The sequence below is a fragment of the Carya illinoinensis genome, chromosome 8 (genome assembly GCF_018687715.1).
Source record: "Carya illinoinensis cultivar Pawnee chromosome 8, C.illinoinensisPawnee_v1, whole genome shotgun sequence".
NCBI classification, from domain to species: domain Eukaryota; kingdom Viridiplantae; phylum Streptophyta; class Magnoliopsida; order Fagales; family Juglandaceae; genus Carya; species Carya illinoinensis.
Genome location: NC_056759.1, coordinates 37,845,484 through 37,870,975, shown reverse-complemented (window position 1 = coordinate 37,870,975; position 25,492 = coordinate 37,845,484). Strand labels below are relative to the sequence as shown.

The 25,492-nt window shown below is 35.4% G+C and overlaps 2 protein-coding genes across 2 annotated transcripts; one reads left to right on the top strand and one right to left on the bottom strand.

Annotated features, from left to right (window-relative positions):
* Positions 1-1,682: 1,682 nt before the first annotated feature.
* LOC122318956 (rubredoxin) lies at positions 1,683-2,687 on the top strand. Its single transcript, XM_043136738.1, has one exon. It carries the CDS (start codon positions 1,879-1,881, stop codon positions 2,464-2,466), a length of 588 nt encoding a protein of 195 aa, XP_042992672.1. The 5' UTR covers positions 1,683-1,878; the 3' UTR covers positions 2,467-2,687.
* Positions 2,688-4,464: 1,777 nt separating this feature from the next.
* Positions 4,465-24,130, bottom strand: LOC122318955 (5'-3' exoribonuclease 4-like). The gene is made up of 22 exons (XM_043136737.1): positions 23,738-24,130; positions 22,415-22,517; positions 22,259-22,335; positions 21,986-22,177; positions 21,695-21,814; positions 21,556-21,618; positions 21,325-21,471; positions 21,060-21,224; positions 20,713-20,790; positions 16,984-17,070; positions 16,074-16,154; positions 14,741-14,836; positions 10,186-10,256; positions 9,199-9,327; positions 8,980-9,056; positions 8,863-8,903; positions 8,673-8,747; positions 7,159-7,310; positions 6,943-7,047; positions 6,787-6,862; positions 6,194-6,276; positions 4,465-5,821 (listed from the first exon to the last, which is right to left on the bottom strand). Exons 1-22 carry the CDS (start codon positions 23,927-23,929, stop codon positions 5,053-5,055), a joined length of 2,979 nt encoding a protein of 992 aa, XP_042992671.1. The 5' UTR covers positions 23,930-24,130; the 3' UTR covers positions 4,465-5,052.
* Positions 24,131-25,492: the final 1,362 nt, after the last annotated feature.

Below are 25,492 nucleotides of genomic sequence, written 5' to 3'. Positions count from 1 at the left end.
GTGGGAAGTAGAAACGATATTATTCTATTATATTTATAGGTTTTATTTTCTTCATGCAGCTCATGCCTTAGGACCTGATGTAGACTTGCATACAAGTTCAAAAGGACCTTATATATAGATAAATTTAGAAGGATATGAACTTTATTTAACCTTCCTCAAATTGGATAATTAGGTTTGGGCGGGAGATTTGTTTTGGGCTTGCATGATTTTGCTTGTGTGATTTGAAAAGCAGATCGACCTGATTCTTTCTTTTCTGCAAACATGCACATGAATACAGGTAGCTGTACTCTAAAACCTAATATTTTTCCCACTACTTGTTGGAAACCTTAGTCTTGTGGTCTAGGCAATTACTGGTTAGTTATGTATTGTGATTTAAATTTTTGGGATATGTAGTGATGACTTCTATTTCAATTAATCATTTCACTTTCTGAGTTAACAAGAAGCAACTCTCGAGGACTCTGTCCATGGAAGAAAGACACCCTATGGATGAAAACCTCCAAAGTGTGTTAAAGATGTTACCACTATTTGATTTGATGACCAGAGTCGTGAATGTGGCAGAAAATGACAAGAGGGCGGACGTATTGTTTGGTTTCAAAAAGTGCCACTTGTGGGTTTTTCGTGTTTAAATCCGAATTAAGTAAGAGAACTTGGATTGTCCTTATCGTTTTGTCTTTGTATTTGTTACCACCTCACACTATAAAATAACCTAGTATTCGTTTTTTCTTTCATGATGTGTCTGCGGTATCTTACCTCATGCCTTACCTAAACAAACCTTTCTTTCATGATCAAATGACCTTCGACTATTGATTTAATATCAACATAAACTCAACATGTTCATTGGATTACGATCTGCCGGGCCGAAACTCAACATCTGAAGAAGAATTTGGGCCAAGCCCAATCTAACTCTCATGCCCCAACTTGAAACAAAAGTATCCTTTGATAAAATAAAATAATTTTACGTTACAAGCTGTAGGCAAAAATGCATTCTAGTATTTTGCAGGATATCTCGCATCTTACCTTTTTTTAAATTATCACGTATTTTTTACTTCATCTTATTATAAGATTTACTCGTCAATATCATCTTGAATCACTTATTTTTCTTCCATATTATAGTGATGATGAAAGCAACTTAAGTTTTAAATTGAAAAATCTAAATGATAACGTTAATTGTTTCATATTCATTTTACAAAAATTTTATATGCAATTATTTTTACATATTCTTTTATACACTTTATTAATTTAATTGGTTTTGTCATTTTTTTTTAATATAAAATAACTATTTTAACTAATCACATCGGTAAAATATATAAGAAGAACGTAAAAGTGATTATATATAACATAATTCTTCATTTTAATAAGTGTATTATCCACATCTACTTATAAATAAAATAAACTTATATGTTGTGGGACTCTTATCATGGTTTTTTTAAAATAAATTTATTGGAAAGGAAAAGAAAAGAAAATGGAGAAAAAACTTTCACAAAGTGCTATTAATCACGAGAATTTGCCAATTTTTTTTTTTTTTTAAGACGAGAATTTGCCAACTTGGATATAATCTTCGAATAATGTGTCTTCACAATGCATTTAAGTTTTCTTTTTAATATTAAAAAAAGGAAACAAATAAACAAAGGCTACTAAAACAAATAAAATATAATAAAATAAAAGTCTTGTAAAATCTGAGACACTTCTTCCACCTTATCCAACCCAGTCCCACTCAAAATCAGCATATACCATTTCATGGATCTCTTCGATCGGGGTTCCACCCAGAACCAGGAATCAACAACGAAACAATCTTCTTAACCCAAAACTCCCCCAAAAGCTTCCTGCACGAATAAGAAGAGAAAGACATCAAGGAACACACAAACTCATCATTCATTCATGGCTTGTGCAACAACAAGACCCACCTTCTGTTTCCACCCCTCAACCTCTTTCCCTCAATCCACACCTCCAAAACCCAAACCCCATTTCCCCGCCACCTCTCCTGTTTTCCCCAAACTCTCACTTCTGCACAAGCCCCACAGACTTAGTAACCTTCACTCCATTGATATCTCCAAAGAAGACACTCCCACCTCCAGCCAACAACCCTCTTCAAACCCTGAAGAACCACAAGAGCCTCAAGAGAAATTCGACAAACGCCGACTAGAAGAGAAGTTTGCAGTGTTAAACACTGGTATCTACGAGTGTAGGTCTTGTGGCCACAAGTATGATGAAGCAGTGGGAGACCCTTCATATCCGATACCGCCAGGTTTGCAGTTTGATAAGCTGCCTGAGGGTTGGAGGTGCCCGACTTGTGGGGCGGCCAAGAGTTTCTTTGAGAGTAAGAGTGTGGAGATTGCTGGTTTTGCGCAGAACCAGCAGTTTGGGCTTGGAGGGAATGCTCTGACTTCTGGGCAGAAGGCTATTCTTATATATGGGAGCTTGCTGCTTTTCTTTGTCTTGTTCTTGTCTGGGTACTGGCTGCAATAGTTTGGAATTGGGGAGGGAAAGAAATGAGGGAAATAGGTAAGAGTTTTTGTAGCTCTGTCTTTTTTTCTTCTCTTTTTTCCTTTTTTCTTTTTCCTTTAAAAGGTTATATTGGTGGTGTTGTGTTTCTGTTTATTTCTAGTCAGGGGAAATGTTATAATTCAGGTTAATTGAATAACTTCAAATGGTATATTTAGTTTTATGAAGTTCTCTGTTCAAATGAATTGTGGGCGTAGTATTTGAAGAACTGTAATGCAATTGGCTGAAAAGTATGTTAGATTTCCTTTGTGGAAATTCGTGACAAAAAAATGCAAGGTACTTGTTTTTTATTGAGTAATTGAAAACGAGAAGTTGAACGTTGGTATCTTGTGAGGATAACTAGTGGAAGGCTTTTTGTTATAATGCTCATGGTTGGGAGTATAGTCCTGCTCTTATCTCTTGAGGTTTACCAATCAAATAGCATATTGTCAATTGGCAATCAAAATTGATCATGTTTGCTCCACTGGTAAGCTGAGTCAAGTCACTCCAGCTAAAATTTAGGAGCAAGTGAGGTGTTGCTGTAAGGTTGTCCCAGCTGAAGCCAAGGAATTCATGTTGCTTAACGCATGGTATCATAGAAGTCTAAAGTTGGATTGGGTTCAGAATTTCAAATCAATCTGTTTCATATGACTAACTCTCTCATTTCTGGCGAGTCAATAGGCCAAGTGGCATCCACTCTTTCTTTAGATTCTCTAATAGAGTTTTATCACCTTCCTTCGATGCTCTTTAATGGAACGTCATGAGGGTATACGCCTATTATTATCCAACCTTCTAAAGCACCATTGTGGCATTCTCTTTGGGCGGAACAAATTGGAAAATTATAGCTTTTAGGAGCAAGATCCCTGACTACCCAATCTGCCACGTCGATCTGCTGAAAGCAATTGCTGTATGTCCGATGACTATGACAGTGCTCAACACCCCCCCACCCCAAAATCTCTCTCGAGACTGATTGATAGTCTCGTCAAAAGAATCAGTTTCGACATGAACCATTGGAAAGCCGCTACCCTTAGCCTCAAGCAATGCCTGATTTATACTCTAAAGCCTCATTTATAGCTTTCCCATCCATTTGAATTCCTTTATCGGCCTGCTTTTCATTCTATAAGAAACCATCATTAGCATTAGATTTAAGAGCCAAGAGCTGGCCGTTTACCAACTTTGCAAAGTAAGCTGACCCGCGAATTCAATCATTGGGCTGATCAGAATAATCTTCTACTTTTGATACTTCCCTTTACTCCTTGCTCTTCAGAAATGCCAGCTTCTGAGGTGCTGGAGCTTTCTTACATGTTAATGGAGTATTTGACGTTGTTTATCTTTGAAGTGTTTCAGTCGCAAGGGTTGTCGAAAAGTTCGCTCTGCAGATAGTGCATCAAACGAGTTCTTCGGTAAGACTTGCGAAATGCTTGGTTTTGCTCCGTAGTCCGTAGAATGTGAAGTGTTATCCTCTTAAATATTTCCCCACAAGGAAAGTCAAGACATGCTAATCTTGTTTGAATGTGCATTAAAAAGATGTGCAAAGTAAAATACAAAATTAACTACTAATGATTTATTATAATACGTCAAAAAAGTATATATTGGTAGATAATAAATCAAAATGGATAGCACTAGAACAAACAAAACCTCGGAGTTCACATTCACAATGCTCAACTCTGTGAGCATCCGAGCAATGACATCTTGGAAACCGTAGCAGCTTATAACCTAACGCTTGACATCAACCTCAAGTCCGAGCGCACAGACCGTTCTTTCAAATAAAATACCAAATGGGAGTCAGCCTTACAAGGCAAGCATTAATTTGCATCATAACCTGACAGTGTCATCAATAAAGAAACTAATTCGCACTATTCGCAAAGGTGATCTTGCGTTGCCAATTTTCCCCTTAATGTGATTAATTCTTTTTAGTGTTATTACAAATAGCAACAGAGATTCGGCAACCTAAAATCCCAGGAATTGCATGTAACCGAAAGATGGCAGAAAGAAATTTCATATCATAAATCAATGAATACATCATTTATCCAGAATGGACAGCTTATACATTGATTACATCTTCCGTCTCTCTGTCAACTGAAATGTACAATTCCGTGCTTTGGCTTGATTACCACCTTACAAAAAGTGAGAACAGAGAATACCAATGACAGACTCAGACTAGTGCTTCCTATGCTATATCAACTACGATCAACAAGTCTACTTCAAACTCCTCTAAAAACCGAGCAATAATCTAATCCCTAGTGTAGCTCTAATAAGCATCCAATTGATAAAGCCAGTATCTAGGAAAATGTTTTAAGCATTTGTTCCAACCTTTCTGTTGCATGTGCTCAAATTTTATAATCAGCTCACGTGCCAACATGCACCATTCATTGGGTGGAACTTACCAAGGGAATAATGTAATTGACTCTACATGTTTCCATGTACCGTCAAATTGGAGATGACACTTCTCTGTAATCCCAACAACTGGCTGAAACCTTTTTCTGATAGGATAGAAAGAATGAAAAGCACAATACTGCCATGGGGATGCCTCAAACTGAAAACAGACAGGATCAACCCAACCCACAACCATCATTGCTGATGTCCAGAACCTGGCATTGTCTGGAAATTGTTTCCAAAATATGACCTATCCTGGAGATGATTTTCATAACCTGACATATCCTGGAGACTGTCTCCAGCATCTGGCATATCCTCGGGACTGCGAGTTTTAATCTGATAAACTTTCTTCACCTGCTTCTCATATGTTCCCCAAGATGCATTCTCTTGTTGTCTAGTATATATTTCACCATTTACAGCCGGTGACTTATTAATCCACTTTTGGGGTGGTGTTGGAGGAGCCCCCGTGTTCTGCATAAACTGGTTGGGTAGATTTGTTGGATGTCCTAAATTTGGCATCCTCGGTAATATCATTGCAGTTGGTCTAGGTGACATCACTGTAGGTGGTCTGGTTCTCACACTTTCTTCTATTGTCAAAGCAGATACCCCAGCCCTCAGATTGCGGGACTGTTCTTGATATTGTGATCTATCTTGTGTCCTAAAATTCTGTCTTTCACCTTGCACACCATTTGATAGGTGCAACCTAGGCCTACCTATCATCCCTTGGAAATTATTGTGGTGTCCTTGGTAATAATTTGGGTCTTCGGTAAAGCCCCTTTGGTACCCAGAGGGTCCAACCGGCCTCGTTCTGTTGACCATATGGTTGCCTGAAAAGTTCTGATATGATGATTGCTCCCAATATCCAGGGGATGAACCATTAGTTTTGATGTTAAGCGTGTTCTTTACAAGGCGATGTGCTGCTTCTCCCAGTAATGGACCCGCTATTGCTCCAGGGACTCGTGGCCTGTATAACCAAGCATTAGGTTCAAAAACCAAAGCTCTTTTAAGGTTTCGAAAGTAAGCTGAACTAATTCTAATTATAAAGAATAAGTCATGGGCTTCGAATAGAACTTCAACTTTGGGTTATCAAAGATTTGTGGCAACAAGGCTTGAAAGAGAAAAGGGGGCCTGCAGATAGATCACTTGGATTCCCAGAAAAGTTCTAATATAAATCGATGCAATAAAGCCGGTATTTTTTTTTCTTATTTCTTATTTTCACTTAAAGGAGGCGACATATTTTATTCCAGCATTTAATCCAACCTAGACTCAGAGGGACACAATAACAGAAAAATATATAGAGTCTTACTATGACTGGCTTCAGGAAATGCATTCTCACCTTTCTCTGCCTTGATGCCGCCGAAAACTATTTTCTTCATGCCATAACACAGGGAATGGTTTAATATCTAAGGGTGTTAAAACCTGCAGATTTAATAAACATCACAATATAAAAAACGCGCAGACAAATTATACGAAGCATAAATTTCAAAAACATGTGATCATCCCAGCACCTGACACAACACAAACAGTCCTGCAACCATGCTGAGAACATATAAGGAGGAAGCATGATCACCCTTACCTTCAATCAAACAAAGGAATCTACAAGGACAATAGCTACATGTCCGTTTACCTTTTTCTACACTAAATTAATTATAAAAACGTGATGGACGTGTATTTGAATAGGTTATTGTACTTGTTGATTCCTTCACATGCGAGTGACATCTTTTAAATTATTGGTAAGAATTGAATCTCCAGGTTATGTGCATGCAAAGGATTTAATTTCTTATGAAGAACATTATGCTTCATTTTTTTCCGTGTACTGAAAGAGAGAAAGACCATCCAAGAGATTGAAGACGGGGACTCTTGGTCCTTCACTTTTCTACCCAGAAATGATAAACAAAAAACTTCAATAGCAAGAGTCCATGCACAAACCTTTTTTGGCATGACCACGTCCTTTGGAGGTTCTGTCATGTGTCTATGGTTTCGAGGATGAAGAAATGTTACATTTCTGCAATCCAAAAAGGTGCAACGTGAGAGAAGTTATGAAGCTTCAACATCTCAGACTACTATAGTAAGGGGAGAACTTACATGACTCGGTTATTATCAAGGTCTTGCAATCCATTTACAGGGGAAGGGACCACATTTTTTATATTGTTTCTCTCACATAACCAAAGGTAACCGTTCATTCCACCACTGCAAAAGGTCAACAAAGGATACATGTAGTTAAGGCAGTGGCTTTGTATCATGGCAAAATGATCATAATTCTTGAAACTAGATAACCAACTTATAATGAGATTAACCAACCTGGCACTTTGATCAATTGGCCAAACAAATTTCTCGTGTAGGTCTAACTGAAAGCATATTCTATAATACTGAATAATTTGTGAAGCCAAAGGATGAGCAGGATGTACATAAAGCAAATCAAGCATTACACTGTTCCGACCCTTCTCTTCCTCCTGCATATGCCAGACTAGAGATGAAAAAAAGTTGAGAATCAAATATAAAAAATAATACAATGAATTCGTCGAGGTTTTTTCTGCTGGTAATGGCACCCTAATGATACCATAAATTATTGTCATCCGCCTTGCATGAAACTACAATCTGTGCAGAGTAACGGACTATAAAGTGACAGTTCATTTGAAGTTATAAACCAATGAAAACATTTCAGAACTTCTTCTGAATAGGATCCATATGGTCCTATATTTCAGTTTAGAAAAGCAGCAGCGTCACAAGTAGTTCAAAAGTAATATCAGTTTATCGTTAGCACGTATATCATGAATCAAATGAACAAAATGAAAAAGGATGGAAATAATTTGTCCCCCGTATGGCTAAGTTAAGTTAATTTTTTTTTTTTTTTTTTTTTTTTTATCGGGAAACAAATTTTTATTGATCAAAAGAGAGGCAAAATGCCCAAGTATACGGGACATATACAAGAGCAAACGCCTAGGTGTGCGGCTTAGTTAAATTGATTAGATAAGCAAATAATACAACAGAGCAATCCAATAAATACTACTGCATGAAATAATAAAAAATCTCAAGAACCTCTGCAGAATTTAAAAAACCTATAATACATTCCTCCATATTTTCAGAAAAGAAACAGCAAGAATGAGAGAAAGATTAACAATAGCAAGAAAATTAAACAACCAGGAGATAAACAAAGAAGTTTATGCCCAAAATTAGTACAGCAAGTTAAACAGAACGCTGTCCTTTATTTTTTTTCAAGGCATATAGATGCACTCTAAGCTATGTTCAAAACAACAGAAGTCTTTGATGGAACAAATTCCTCTTACCCCACACCAAAATCAGAATCAGATCTGAACAGATTAATTTGTTTCGAGGAATGCACAAGAGTCTAATTTTCAAAGAAACCAAAAGGACTAAAATTTTAAAGCTCGTACCTCTGTCCATAATTTTTTTTTTCCAGTACAAAGAATTAAGAGCATTTTCTTCTCTGATTAAACAAATCAAATGAAATAATATGTTTATAAATAAAACCTTATGCTTCATACAACATTCTAAAGGAAAATGGATCTCAAGAAAACTGATCCAAGGGGAACTGAAAGGAAAAATAAAATTGGTTTTGCATTGTCCCTTTGGTTTACAAGAGAAGTTAGTGGAAAAAGTCATTACCCTGTTAAAGGTACAGGATGAAACTCGTATGAGTGTCAGTTGCAGGAAAATTGATTTGTTTACTTTGTCATCAAAAATTGATTTATTTACTTGCATATTAAGGGGAAAGAAAACTTGTTTAGAAAGAAACAAACCAAGTATATATAAATATTTTTAAAAATAGCTATAAGCAATCCCATATTACATACCGATAAGGTGACTTCAAGCTTCCTTGTTGCAGCAACCAACTTCTTCTCATCAATGAATGGCAACTTGACAACACCCTGTTTAGTGTTTTCCACAAAGTACACTCAACATAACTTCAGTCACTTTGCAAATAAGGATAGGAAAAAAAAAAACTATCAAATTATAATAACAAACATGCTGTTATTATACTACCTGCCATGCAAAGCGCTTGCCATTCATGTCAACCTCAAATTCTGTCCACAAAGAAGCAGATTAATATTGAAAAAGCTACAAATTTTACCAATTGAACTTCATAACAATCAATCTTACCAGAAGGATAGAATTCAAGTATTGGTGATGATGGGTCAGTCATCAACTTTCTGTATTTGTCTGGCAGAGCACTTGAACTGTAACATAAAACTAAGAAGTTTATCAACCATAGACAACAGAGAGAAAATCAACCAGAAAGATATTCCATCTTTGATGAACTCAAATGTCAATATAACTCAATAAATTTATTTACAATAAAAAAGAAATAAAGACGCAAACCTTGCTGCTGGCAGGGTTCCCATGAGCTGATCAAAAGGTTTAAATGGCTCCCCCAAGAAAAAGGTTATTTCCAAATCAATAAGATCTTTGAGATCAGATGCAAAAGGAGCATAATGGTAAGGATAAAACCTGAAAAGAGGTAGTACATGTATGGAAGTCATGACAAAGAACCACAATGAGGAGAGTATCACATACAAGTTATAACTTGCATACCATTATATGCAAGTTGCAATGGTATGAAGAGGATAACATCCTATTTCTTACAGAGAGGGAGAGTATGTTTGTGTGTGTGTGAGAGAGAGAGTCTTTGTAATGCCCTAATGGAAGGCCCAAACCACATGGCCTATACTCCAAAAGGACTAGTCAATGATACAATTGGAGCCCCATTAGAACCTTATAAAGACCAAGAACTTCTCCTTCCCAAGCAATGTGGGATCTCATACACCACCTACCCTCAATCTTATCATATGGGGGTATCACATCTTTAGATGGTGAATTCAACATAGCTGAATACCAACATGATTTAATTGTTCAGAAAATCATACCTACACACTCTGGGCCAAAACCTTCATAAAAAAGGATCCTATAGAGTGCATAAATTATCTCAATTTTTAGTTTTTAACTAATGGCAAAGTCTTTCTAGTCAATTTTCTCCTATTCCTGCCAACGACAACAGCTTGCTTTAACTACAAAACCTCATGACTGTTATATAGCTTTTAAGAATGTATCAATCTATCTTTGTTTATCCTAATTAAATTTATTTAACAAGCCAAGAAATAACGGGTGGAATGAAGCCTAAACTTCCACTATCAATAAAAAACTGAATTGCAAATTAGTTGTGGCTCAAATGGCACCTCCTCTCCATAATAATAGGGTGAAGTGTAAGGTCTTATAAGTGTGCAAGGTCGGAAATTCAAAACTCATTATGTGCATATATAACTTATCAATCAAAAAACAAAAATAAAAGAAGACAAAAACTGTAATGACCATTGCCAGGAGCAAACGCCTTGGTAGTAATACCGGCAGACCCAACATAAACCTTCCACATACTTCAAAACCTGAAAAGAAAGCGGTAAGCCAAGGTGACCAGAAAATGATAAAGGCATCATTCATAGTATATATGCTAATAACTAAACATGCTATGAAAAAAAATTACCTGGGATTAACATAGAAACACAATTTGGGCCAGACTTTTGTATCAAAACCATCAGTATATCGATTACAATTAACAAAGGTTAATTTAGAAATCTAAACGAAAAAGCTGAACACAATTTGCATCAATGTGCACGTTGCAATTGAATGACTTCCTTCAGCATCCAAATGGAGCTGCCAATAAGAGTTTTGTGTCTCTGCACCCCATACCTTTTTCTTTTTTATTTTTCTTCTTCCTATTATCATAAATTGTAATGATCTCAATGGGCTTTAATTTTAACATTGATTAGTCCTTCTACAGTACAAGCCCATATATGACTTATTGTAACACCCAGACCCCAAAAGTTTTATTATTATTTTGAGATATGCTTTAAAATAGATTTAAAGATAGTGTTTGTTGTTGATTGGGTTTTTCCCCTATCCCGAGCTTTTCTCCTATTAGTTTTTTTTTTTTTTTTTTTTTTTAAATTTGAATATGACCCCTGAATCGGAACAAACTCCCAATTCCAAACTTCATCCAATTTCTCCTCAAGACTCACGTTATTCCCTCACCCCCGTCTATAAAAATCCCATGGGACCCTTAGATTTTAACACAAGAAAATCCGGTTGAACACAAGAAACTTACTCGCACAGCCCTTCAACCAAACAGCCGCCACCATCGATCACATAGAGGAGGTCGGAGCACTATTCCGACTGCCCATAATCCGCCAGCCAGGCACCCACTGCCACCTCACGCCGTTTCCGGTAAGCCCACACAGGAATCTTTCTCCCTCCTCTCTCGGTTATTCTCGGCTAGGCAGTTCTCTCTCCAACTCTCTCACTCTTTCTCTCTCTTGCGTCGCACCACTGCCCCAAGGACTCAGTTGCGTCGCCAGTCACTCCCAGCCACCCTTGGGTCGCCATCAAACCAGCCACCAGATCCACCATCACAGTTGGTTCTCTTTTTACTTGGCGAGCATCACACAGCCACATCTTTTATTGTTCTTGTCCCATGTAGTGAAATAGAAGGAGCCACCCTTTGTGATTTATAATCCTTGGGCACTAAGCCCATACAGCCAAGTGCCTTCTTAAGACAAAAGTGTGTTGGTCTTATTTTTAAATGGACATGTTTTAAAATTAATATGGGCCAGGTTGCACTTTCACAGAAGCTATTCTAGTGATTTTAATTGGACTGTTTTTATCAATTAGGGCTGGGCTGGATTTTAAATCAGGCCAAAGCTTTTACTTAAATAAATATGAGCCCATAGACTTAAATTATTATAAAGAAGATCATCTCCTTTGGTCGCCCACAGGAAATAAGCATTTCTCAGTACGTTCCTTTTACAAGGTACTCTCGGCACATCCCTCCACTGCATTCCCTTGGAAGAGCATTTGGAGGACTAAGGCGCCTTTAAAAGTGGCCTTCTTTGCATGGCTAGCATCCCATGAGAGTATACTGACTATTGATAAACTGAGAAGATGTGGCCTCTACCCAACGGACCATCTACTCCTCCATTGTGAAGCTGTCACGGCATTATGGGATGACATCTTTACAAGACTAGGCTTGGCATGGGTAATGCCTAGAAAGGTGGTTGATCTTTTGGCTTGTTGGAGAGTAATCCGGGGCAAGGGGCAGATTGCAGATATTTGGAAAATGGTGCCACTTTGTCTAATGTGATGCACATGGAACGAGAGGATTAGTCGCTGTTTCGAGGATAAGGAGCGATCTCCGGAAGGCTTTAGGGATTTCTTTTACCACACTTTAGTTTTATGGGCATCCTCTATTGTACTGAATGGCACTTCTTTTACTGAACTTTACGCTGCACTTCACAGCTCCTAGCCTGTAGCAAGGCTTGTAGCAAGGCTCTTTGTATACCCCCTGTGTACTTGGGCCTTGCCCTTTTCCTGTTCTAATATATTTCTTTTTACTTATCCAAAAAAAAAAAAATTATTATAGAAAGTATTTAGGGGATTTTAAGCATATTTTAAAGTATACTTTCTAGTCTATTATTTTAATTAATATTCTAATTGTCTATTCTATTTAACTATGTTTTTAAAAAAATTATTAAATCATATTTTAAATAGAGAATTAAGGATTATGTTACGAGTTTTGAAAAATATTATTATGTATTAATCCTAGTGTAATTGAATATGATTAAATTATCTCTATGGTATGATTTTAAGTATTTAGAATGCTATAACACGTTTTTTCTAGAAATGTTAGTGGCGATTAGTGCCTCATACAGGTGACGAACTACGACGTAAGATTTTGGAAGCAGCGCTAAGAGGTAATTAGTATGATCATATAATTGCATGTGTAATGTAAATGTTCTAATAGTATATGATAATATGATGTTTGTCTACGCTACGCTACGAGCTAAGTCAAGATTAGATTCCTTTCATGATCTTTGATGAATTATGATACTATGCTTGTATGAATGAATTATTGTTTGATGGAGTGAATGATTCTAAAATCAATGTTCATGTATTACCTAGATCATGTGTGCCATGTTCATGTAATGATTAAATCATATATGCTATCTAATGTCATGAAGTATTTAGATCAAGTATGTTATGTAAAGTTCATATAGAACTCAAATCATGTATGCCATGGAATGTTTAGGAAGTATTTAGATCATATTATGCCATGTACAAGGATATGACATGTTATGCTATGTCATTTACAAGTATATGCCATTCTAGAAAAGTTAACGATATTAAATAAGTTCTCATGCATTAAGAAATGTAAGATGTTTAAGGGTGACACGACCTAAGCGTGTTCACCACAAGTTATGTTAAGACGATGCCACGAACTTAAGCGTGGTTCCCCATATGTTAAATGAAACATGGATCTAAACGTGTTTCACCCCAAGTTATGTTAAGGATGACACGGACCCTAAGTGTGTTCATCACAAGTTATGTTAAGGGTGACACAGACCTAAGTGTGTTCACCACAAGTTATGTTATGCGGCGCCACAAAATAAAGCGTGGTTCACCTTATGTTAAGTGAAACACAGACTCAAGCATGTTTCACTCCATGCTATGACAAGTTATGGGGTGCCACGGACTCAAGCGTGGTTTATCATATAATGAGTGAAAGACAAGATAAACAAGTAATTTATGCATTCACATTTTATGTTCCCCATGATTATGTATGTTTCCGCTCATGTTGATGATGAATAGACATGCTATGAGAATCTGTGAATCATATATGTTTGTTTGAAAAGTCTTTCAAAAATTAAGTCTTGCTAAGTTATGTTTTATGGTATGATGTGCTATTTACTGAGTATTCGACTCATTTTCTTTTTCTTTTTCTTTTTTTTATTCTCTCCTACGTTTAACTATCACAGATGATGTTTGTAAGGACGTAAAGCTGGAGGAGCAGGAGTAGATCTAGTGCAAGGACTTAGTTTCTTTTATGATTTTTGGATAAAAAGTCACGCGTAGGGTTAGTTTATGTTTTTACTTTACGTTTTCAATTTCATGTTTTCAAAAACAGTTATGTTCAGTTTAATTAATGTTTTCAATAAATGAGGTATTTCAATATGTGAATCTCTTTACCGAACATTATATCATGTACGTTAGTAACATCTCTATCCTACAGGAACGGGGTGTTACACTTATCATCTAGAAATTTGGGATCACATTCACCGCCTTCCTAGGGGTATTAAAATAAGTCATGGTCCACTCTTTCATCAAGGTCAGATGCTACCAATGATTTTCTTCTTTTGGACTGTCCTTTACAGACTTTCTTGTCAAGGCCATGTTGTGCAATAATCCAGTATCAAATGGCTAGCCTTACCAGGTAGCTCTGATACCCTCTATTTATAAGTAGGTAGCTCTAATACTATATGTAACATGTAACGACTTGGAGAAAGCACTTTACCTATACAAAAAAAAAAAAAAAAAAAAAAAAAGGAGAAAGTGCTAGTCACATATGTGCTATAACCCAAAAAGACCTAGTCAATTTAACTTCCCGAGAACGCTAATTTTTTTTTATCAATAAAGAAATAGGCATAGCCCAAGTATAGGGGACATATGCAAGTGCAACACCTAGTCATGATTGTCTAGAGATACAAGAGGGTCATGGAGATTCAAACCATTGAAATATATTACAATTGACCAATGGAATAAAGTGTTAAAGAAGAAGGTTCTAAGCTTTTCCATTTACCGCTCACAATCTTCAAAGCTTCTAGTATTTTCCCTAGAACACTAACGAAACCCAATTTCACCTAGTAAGTAGCCAATGTAGGACTTAACACCCTTGACTACCTTTAGAAGCTAACCCCACTCTATGCGGGTTATCCACATTCAGTGTTCCAACCATAGGTATTGATTTAGACAGATAACTTATATTCACCCCCAAAGATAATGATTGTAATGGCTAGTCGTAAGAGTGCATAAAACTTACCAAGTCTTTTTTAATTTTGTCAATTTCCTCCAGGTCTGAGACATTAAATTTCTCGGCATAATACCTTTCTTTGTATCCTGGCTCCCCCAGCTTGACCTGATGAAAGAGTAAATGAAAATTCAAACACTGGAAAAATCACTCACAACAATCACTGGATTCTAGGTTGTGCTTGCCTAACTTCTTTTGAAGGCTTACGGTCAAAGTGGAATCCAGTTAATACAAATGTGTCTAGTGTGAAAGACTTATAAAAAACAATTGTCTAATGGAGAAACAGCAATAAATCAAACCTGAAGCATAGCAATGGCACAAAACAAACTTGTGCCATAAGGACACCGAACAACATTAAAAGGAACTGTACAAGTCAAAAGATTGAAATAAATCGCTAGTGAAGGAAGGGAACCAGCATTTTCCTATCATTTAAAGTTAACTTGGAACCACAGCGGACAGAGCATCAAAATGTTTAAATGAACCCCCATCATCCAAGATGATGACCAGCACAAGGTTTCCACATAATTGTCATGGTAAAGAGAGAAAATAAAACAAATACGCTTCAGATTTTGGGGATATGTTTAGATCAAAAAAGATTTTGGGGATATGCCTGTAAAGGATGAATGAGAGGATAAATCATATTGATATTTTTTAATTATATTCATCCTTTCAGCCAAATGATCAAATCCCTAGTTACTAACTATTGACAACATCAACGACAATTCAACATACGATTTTCTAGAGATTTCTGGAAACATCCCCATTCTCTTCATAACCTCATAAGCTTGTGGAATGATAGAGATTTATACTTTTCAGTTTCAAATCCATAAATGAACGGCTCTCTTCTCTTTATTCTATTTATTTCAAATAATAATCAAAGAAGATTTTAGTTTGAATACATATAAGTAACGCTACTATACTTTGAATTTTTAAAATATTACTAAATGACATCAAGAATTTAAAATTGATGTGGAAAATTATAGATGTGCAACATCAACTTTATAATTTTATCCAATAGACAAGGCTCCTTATGCTCCAGGGACTTTCAACCACTTTCAACCAGATTTCGAACTGTCCTTGTTTTATGACAACAAACCTCTTCCTCGTCTGAATCAGACAAAATTCTACCCGGAGCAATTTCCCTTTTCAAGGAGCCTTCCATTACTGGGGAAAAAACTCTACAATGAACTTTCATAGCTGACAGACATAAGCATGCACCTAATAATTGTTTGATCTTAATTGGTACAAAGCCTCAGCAAGTTAATATGCCAAAAAACTCAAAAGTCCACCAGTTTCCAGATACACATTAACACAAAAGGACGGTTATGCATGTTAGATTACAGACCTTGTCTACCACTGGTGCCTGTAGCTGTTCAGAAGACTCCCTTCTCGATCTAAGTCTCATCTCTTCGTTATTCTCATAAGACTGCAATAAATCACAAACATCAATTCTCAGCCAATTCTTATTATTCCACTTCTTGAAAACGATAACTTATTGAAGAATCCTGTAGGTTAAGAAGCACAAAACTAGTCTAATTACATATTGGCACTACAAAAGTAATTTACATATTTATACACATATTGCAAAAGAATCCAAAATCTGTGAAAAATATGTGAGCAATCACCAAGCACTCAAAATGCAATTTGTTAGAACCTTCAATACTTTGGACCAATAAGACAGTTCAAGCATGCAAGAAAAGATAGTGCACTGAACAAATAAATAATAGTCAACATCCAGAGAAAAGAAATAAATGGTTTAAACACCATACAATCATATACCTATCAAAACATCATATAATTATTATATAGAAGCACTAAAAGTATGGTAGTACTCTCTTTTTTCATATAAGTAAGAAGATATTTTCTTGATATAGAATATAGAATAGACATAGCCCAAGTACACAGGAAGTATACATGTGATTACACCTAATTAGGAACTAGAAATGGTTACAAGGAAATCATGAAAACTAAAAGTATGGTACTCTTGCTGAACCATATACAAGAATCTGTAAATGTAGACATTATTGAGGATAAAAATCATGCCAAAATCCTTTTTAGGAGTAATAAAAATTTCATTAAAAAGTGCAAGAGGCTCAATCTAAGTACACAGGATGTATACAAGAGGAGCAACCTAGCTAGAAATCAAAAAAGATATATAAATCATGCTTAAAAAACCGTTACTATCGTGACCACCCAATGGGCAGGGAAACAAAAGTGATGATCATATGAGTAGAAACATGGAGAAAGCAAAATACCTGCTGAATTCGAGCCCGCTTCTGAAAGATTTGATCTTCATAAACAGAAACACACTGGATAAAATGTTCTACCTTATCTAGAAAAACCTGGGGATATAAAATGATAGACAGTAGTATGTTAGCTAAATACGGCATCGCTGCCGACCTGACACCATCTCTTAAAAGAAATTTGCAAAATTCCAACAACAAAAGAATAGCAACATGAATGCATGAAACCTGTAGCAAATCATAAGTCATGAAAACAAGAACAACAAAATTTTATTTTGCCTATAAAAAAAAACACAAAAAATCAATGAAGACAACTCCTACAACAATGTTGATGATAAATACCATTCAAAAGCACAAGAAGAAAAAAGTTCCTTGTAGAATAATCATAATGGCAGATTTTCAACAGTTCAATGGATAAATAAAGTAGAATATATCAGAATGGGCAAGATCAACAGCTGGCCAATGGTAGTCCATAACATTAAAGTTGCAGGCCAACCCTAGCACAAGCAGAAATGGGGCTCTGAAAACAATATTCAAGCATAGCCCGACCACTTTTTCAGTGGCCCAAACCTAGTCCACTCTGTTGCTGAACTATTCGACTAAAACCTACACCACACAAATTTTTATCTGCTTTTACCTTATCTATTCACATAGAACTTTCACAAGCCACAAAGGAAAAGAATCCTTTTGAGAGAAGAAGGCGCACAAAGTGTGAGAGAAAGGATTGCACAGTTACAGAAAAATCAACGTTGTAATCTAGAGTAGGCCAAAGCCCAATTTTAACGAAGCCAAGGCCATTATAAATAAAAATTGTAAAAAAAATGGCATGTTATGAATAAAGGGTCTCCATCAAACATAAGAGCACCGAGAATCTATTAATGTTGCTATCTGAAATTGTTCCAAACCATCTATTTCTAATTGACATACACTATAATATTTGGATCTCAATTCTCATTGCTCACACGCCTTCAAAAATTAAGAACTTTAATAATCAGAACAGAAAACAATATGCAGGACTACTTTAAAAAAAAAAAAAAACAAACATAAGCAGGACAGCCATTCACGAGCTTCTTTCTAAGCATTGTTAACATGATGGGATATGCCCATGTAGACATCCACAAACCTTAGAAAAAAAATAACACCTATCTAATGTATTTAAGGGATCTGGCTTTTTTTTTTTAAGTAAGAATGCTTTATTAAAAAACACAACAGCTTGTATAGACTTTAATGTATTAATTCTACATGATTTTCCTGTATCCTTTTCTCCTTCTAGATAGGTGTCTCTGGTATACTTCTTTTGTACTTGGGTATTGATAAAAATAAAATAAAAAATAAAAAGTTTTAAGGTCCTCCAACATCCTTCCGCGGTCCTCATGGTTTTTGTCATTTATTTCCTTCCAAATGCACCAAATGAGGCAAGTAGTAACCATCTTCCATACCTCTCTAGGAATAAAATAGATCATAACTCTTCCGGGCATGATCCAAAACAATCCAACCCAACTGAAGAAGCCCCTCCACATTGCACTTATAGTCTCACGATGAAGTAGAAGATGATCAACAGAGTTCCAAGTCCTCGTACACATATGGCACCAATTGATTTCAACAATGTGTCTCTTACTTAAATCATCCACAGTGAGAATCTTCTCTAGAGAGGCCATCCAAGCAAAGTACGTAGCTCTAAAAGGAACCTTTGTTAGCCAAATATTCTTCCAAGGAAATGGGCTATTAGCACAAGAATAAGGAAACTATAAAGAGGACAAACATTGAACATTCCTCATCTGGCCAGGGCCTAAAGAAACTTATCTTCAACTCCTCTTTTCAATCTAAGGAATTTAACATATTAAAAATTCCACTAAGAGCATCCACCTCCAAATCTCAAGCTATTCTGATGAAGCTTCTACTCCACTGAGGAGAATCACTGTAAATTCCCAAATTGATCGCTATTGAAGTATCCTTGGTACTAGCAACACTGCACATATCCGGGAAAACTTCCGTTAGGGCCCTATCACCACATTGTAAATTGTACCAGAGTCTTACCAGTATTTAGAATCCCCACTACTGCTCTCCACAATGGCCTCTCTCATACTAGTAATGCCGAAGCCACTTCCCTAACAATGCACAGTTTAACCAGATAGCATTTTGAACCCCCAACCCACACTTAAAAATCAGAGAACATATCTTGGCCCAACTCACCAAGTGATACTTTACCTCTTCCCTTAGACCCCAAAAGGAAGTCTCGCTGGAGCTTCTCAATGCAATTAACCACACTAGAAGGGAGTGGAAAAAAGGACATGAAATACATAGCAAGTTCAAAAGAGTGCTTTTTAATCAACAATCCTACCACCTTTGGACAAATACATCTGCTTCCAGACGGCCACCTGAAAAGCAACCTTCTCTGTAAATTCATCCCAAATTGCCTTTGCCTTGAAAGTGAGTCTTAGGCCCCCATTTGATACTTTGCCTTGAAAGTGAGTCTTAGGCCCCATTTGATACAATAAGTGTTTCATCTCATCCCATCTCATTATTACAACTTTTCCAAGTTCCCAGACAAAATATAATAAATAAATCAACTTTTTCAAACCCCAAAACAATAATAATATTAAAAAATAATGTTCTAATAATATTTTATTCAACTTTCAATTTTCATCTCATCTCAACTCACTATCTAAATGGCACCTTAAAGGGAGGCAAAAGTACTTCAACAAGGAAGACACCTTGCATTTCCAAATACCTACCAAACTCTCCACATTGTCAGCATGACCCATTGGGACTAGTTTTGATTTAGGCAAATTAATATTCCATGTAAAAATTGCCTCAAACTACAGGAATAAAGCTTGCAAACAGTGAAGGTGATTCAGGTTAGCCTTAACACCAAAGTATCATCTGCATACAGAAGATGAGCATTTCCAAGCCCCACAAGAAAACCTGAAATGAAACCCCCTTCAACAAACACCAGTAGCATCTTACTATGACAATGGATCTCTTTCTCACCAGCCACAAGAGTTGCTACTGAAGCCAGAGGAGATGCCATTCGCTAACACCGAGAAGCACACCTTAGAAATACAATGCACAATCGAAGATTGTCATTATTCCCCCAAAAGCATTTGAGTTCTATACAACGTAGAAATACACCGTCTCAATAAGTATAAAAGGAACTCCAGATTGACATGATCATATGCCTTCTCAATGTCCACTTTGCATAATCTATAAGATCCACAGCCTCTAGTTTTTTCAATATAAGGGCAACGAAGATAGCATTGAGGCATTTTTTTTCTTAATTGATAGCTGGCATGAAGATTGTGAACACTTGCATAATATCTTCTCTAATCACGTACCAGCATACTTGAAATAAGTCAATAGAGAAACCATCAGGACCTGGGGCCTTTTAACTTTTCAAAGATTTTTCATTGGATGATTAGGCTTTAGAGAAAATGAATAAATCTTCCATTGCATGACCTGTACTTGAGGCTTGTATTTGGTGGGATTTTGGATTGCTAATTTTCTACCAAGTAAAAAGGTCAAACCTTATGTTTTAACTTTTAAACTCATTTATCTTTTTTAACATATACAAATTTTTCATTTAATAGCCACTACTTGAAGCTATTTTGATTTGTGAAAACCCCATTCAGTAGTCATCATATAAAAGTATAAAGATGTTCTCACACACAGTACACATGCTCCAAAGCATCATATGGAACAGTGAACAACAGACAAATAGATCATTTAAGGAAGAGAAATTACCTCGCCCGCATCAGTAAGATAACCACCCATAGCAGCAAACTCAGTTCTATAAACATGCATCAGTAAATTTATAGCCCCCTGAAGTGTAAGAAAAAATAATATTAATTTGGACTAAAAGAAGTGAAAAAATAATAATAATAATAATAATAATAATAAAACCATAATGTGTTTTTCTAAAGTCAGTCAAAAATTTTGAAGATGATTAAAGAATGAGCATTTCTTGATCAGTGGATGAAAAATATTTATTGCTTTAGTATTTAAGAAGAAAAAATGTGACGACTTAAGCAGATCTTTAACTTGCAACAAATTAACACATCAAACTGCCTCGCATCAAATTATCAATGTACCTCCCTGATCTCCAATGTCGGCATATGTGGAAGAAAGTCATTACCAACGAAAAAGCACAGAAATACAAAATCATCCACAATTCGTTCAAAGTTAATCTGAAATGGAGGGTTGGGAATGTCCAACTCATATTGCAGATATTCTCGTAAAACCCATAAGTTGAGGAACTGCCAACACAATGAAAGGCTTTAGATATAATAAGACAACTAAAATATGAAAATCTTTAATATTTCCAGAAATTTGAAGGCAAGCATACGATTCTCCAACCTGATATTTCATCTTGTGAATTGGGGCATCATCTACTGCATTCTGATCTATAGCTTTATCACCTGGCCTACCACGACATTCAGCAGCCAGATGACCAACTTGACCACATAGAAAACATTTTTCCTGATGCCCGGGCAGTGTAACCACCTGCAAACTTGGAAATATTACATCAACCACTACCAATAACCTAATTAATGTCAACAAGAGAGTTCTGAGACATGAGTAACAGACCTCTCTCAATACTGAAAAATGAACCTCATGTGTAGCTAATGATAGCATAATCAGATCCGCGTCCTGATAGAAGGACCAAAATTAGTGTCAAAATTAGAAAAGACAAAAAACAAAGCAACAAGGCCTAAAAAGTACTCACCAGACCATATAGACAATGCCGGGTGTTTGGATTGAAACCAGGAAGGCCACGCTGGAATCGAATGTATGACATGATTTTGTGTTCACCCTCACCCGGGACATTTGAATCAGAAAGAATAACCTTCAAATAATTACCCAATGCAGCCCCATAAATAAATTTAGAGAGACAAAGTATCCTGAAAACCAAAGTATTTTGGAAACAAGATACAAAAGGGATTACTCCACAGACAGGTAATGGTCCAATCTTGAACGATAGGGAGACACGGAACCATGTAGGATAAATCAATCGCACCTTTGTATACTGCCAACCACGGTTGCGGTTCAACCTAGATTGTATATAGTACTGAAGTGCTACCGAAAGCACTGCCATAAACTGAGTTCCAGGAGTGATAACATTTGAATCAGAAGTTTCGGGCTTTTCTTTAGGGGTCAAACTTCTCCCCTCATCCTCATATTCTTTCCTCAACCTTTCCTCTTCAGCTTCCTAGCATTTCAGATTTAAAAAACAATAAATTCGCATACATAATTATTAGGAGCCATTTCGATAGCATGAGAAATATCTTACTGCCTCAGATGCATCTTTTGCGGCTCTGAAACGCCGAGAACGTTGTTGATTCATTTTAGCTCTTGGGGCAACCCCATCTACATCAGTCAAAGTTACCGAATATGTTTCTAGTTTGATGAAAATAAACATGGATAAGGTATCATTAATATGGCTCACCGATTGCCAAATAAAGAAGCTTCCTTGGGCGAACTAATGAGAAGAGATGGTCGATATAACCAAATATTGATTTGAATACATCATCATAGGTGGTAGGTGGAGGCTGCATGTACAGAGTATAAATATGTTAACAATCATTTCCAACTGACTTGTTAGTGAGTTGAGCTTGTTAAGCATGTTAAGGGCTCATTTGGACACATAGAATATCTTCAAATTCTGTGAATGGTAATGAAATGATCTATGAATATTTTTTTTTATGAGTAAAATGATCTATGAATATTAGTGAAATAGTTTGAGTTAAAATGTTTTATTGGATTTTGGGAAATGAGAAAAAAATGAATAAATATATTATAAAGTTAAAAAATTGTTTAAGTATTATTTTTTAATATTATTTTTATTTTGAAGCTTAAAAAAGTAATATTTATTTTTGTATTTTGTTTTGAAGTTTGTAAAAGTAATAATAATTAGATAATAATTTGATGAAAAAGTTGAAGATTTGAAATTGAAAAGTGTTTTATGTTTGAGTGATATTTGGGAAGGAAATTATAAGAAATTTTGAGAATTTATCATCTCATCTCATTTACCAAACGAACCCTAAGCGTTCTAGAAACAGGAACAATGCTATACGCATCTCTTTTGAACATATACCTACGTCTAATTATAATACCTACATCTCTTTCTTTGCATGCAACTTACAGCAAATCATATTGTTTTCGTTATCACACATTTAAACATTCAAATTAATTATAATAGCGTTAAAAGTTTCACGCGCCCGATCCAAGAAATTACCACTAGGGCTCAGTTGAGCGTTTATATAAACACGACCACGTTTTAAGCTTTAGGTTCCACAATGAAATGAGTGAGAACCAAATCTAAAAGGTCCATTTAATTCGAGGAAATCTCAGGAGTAGGGATTAAATTTTGCCATATACCGGATGACGTGATTACAGAATCCTCGGTTTCAGTCATTCCAGTTCCTCCAAACATATGCATATAGCTAAAATTTGTAAAATCATGTTGATTTCATCTTCTAATCTTCTTCTTTTTTCTTTCCTTTTTTGAATGAAAGATGTCTTGAAGAAGGCAACAAATAAAACCAGAACAAAAGAATTCCCAAAGTGTGAAATTGAAACTAAAATCTCTCCTCTGCATTAAATTCAATCATATAATTCAAAATTCGCTCAACGGATTTCGAACAGAGCTAAAAAACCCTCTACACCAAATTTTATATCTCATTCACTCTCTACCTTTCGCACTCTAAGCATACTAAAAAGCAATGAAACTCGTCCAAGCAATTTGACTTGGAAATTTTAAAACGAATACCTTGCCATCGGGGTGGAAGCAAGGGTGAATGATCCCATTCATGTCCAAGTACAAGTTATCGAACTCCATGCCATTGGGGTTAGGTTTCGACACGTCGACACCAGTCTCGCCAGCCGGTTCCTCCTCGGCCACGTCAACAATAGACTGAGGATACCGGTCAGCCACCCACCGATAAAACGCGGGCACGCCCATGGATAATGATCAGGTTTGGTTCGAGTTCGCCGATGACCCGAGCTTGGAGAGAGAGAAGGTGGGAGAAAGGGCGGAGGGGATTCAATTCTCAAGATCTGGCGTGAGTCGGTCAAAGGCACCAGTGTACGGCACTTTAGGAGGTGGCGATTTGGGGATGTTTGGGTGGGATGGGACTTATGGCTTTCTCTTGGTTTGGCTTGGAGGTTTGGGATTACTTGAACCGGTTGGGGACGGAAATTGCAATAACGTGGGCCGTGGATTAAGAGGAGAAAAGACTTAAAATAAAATTTAAAAATTTAATAAAATATTATTAGAATATAATTTTTTAATATAATTTTTATTTTAATATTTAAAAAATAAAATTATTTATTATATTTTATATAAAATTTTTAAAAAATTATAATAATTATAAAGGTTTTAGTAATAAAAGAATTTTATAAAATTAAATTTATAAATTTATCTGGTTTAATATAATACGTTAGATTGTAGTATAATTTTATTTAAAAGTCTTTACACTATACATTATCCACATAATATAATTTAATACAAAAAATAAATTTTAAAATTCGAATATCACAAATCAAATTATAAATAACATTATTCTAAATTGTAAAGTTATTTTATTATAAAATAAATTTAACATATTATATCAAATTACGTTAATTTATAAAATTATTTTTATAAAATATTTTTATGGTTGTACTATAGCACTTTTCTACATAAATAAGTAGAATTCATTATATTTATCAAAATATTTAAAGTATTAAATTTTAATGTAAATCAATGCGGTGAACAAGCAATGTATTATTAGTAAACCGATATACAAACTTGTAAATTGATTTATTTAAAATAAAAGTTTGAAAAGGTATTTAAAATATATTATTTTTTATATTTTATGGAAAAAAAATTAAAAATAGACTAAAAAAAAAGAGGAATAGGAGTCCCAATAAATATTTTAAAATAAACATTATGACGTGTGATATATAAAACGAAAAACAATAACCGAACTAGTATGTTCTCATATTTTCCCCATTAAATCTAGTAAAATCATTATTCTATTATTATTATTTATTGATTATGCCTTAAATGATGATAAATTATTTCTTCTTTTTCATTTGTTTACTAATTATTTAATATTACATTAAAAATTTAATGAAATAATAAAGATTAAAAGTTGATAAATAATCTTCTCGTTGATTTGAGAAATATGTTATTGAGTAGGACATATACTAGCCAATATTCTTGCAAACAAGTCATAATTATTAACAGAGTAATGTTACGTTTAGTTATAAAATGTGCAAGTATCATGCAGTCGTTTTAAAAAATGATAAGATCTATTATTAAAAAATTAAATTTTTTATATGGATCTCGTATTTATTCATTTTTTTTAATGAATGCGCAGCATTTACTCACTTATGACTGTAACTATCATTTCTCTTATTGAGTTAATGACCAGGTGAAATGTTTTCTGGATTTGGGGTGAATGTGACAACTTATTCCATCTATTGTTGAATGGTTAGGAGAATGAAACGGAAGTTGTGATGATTTTTCATAACATTCTTT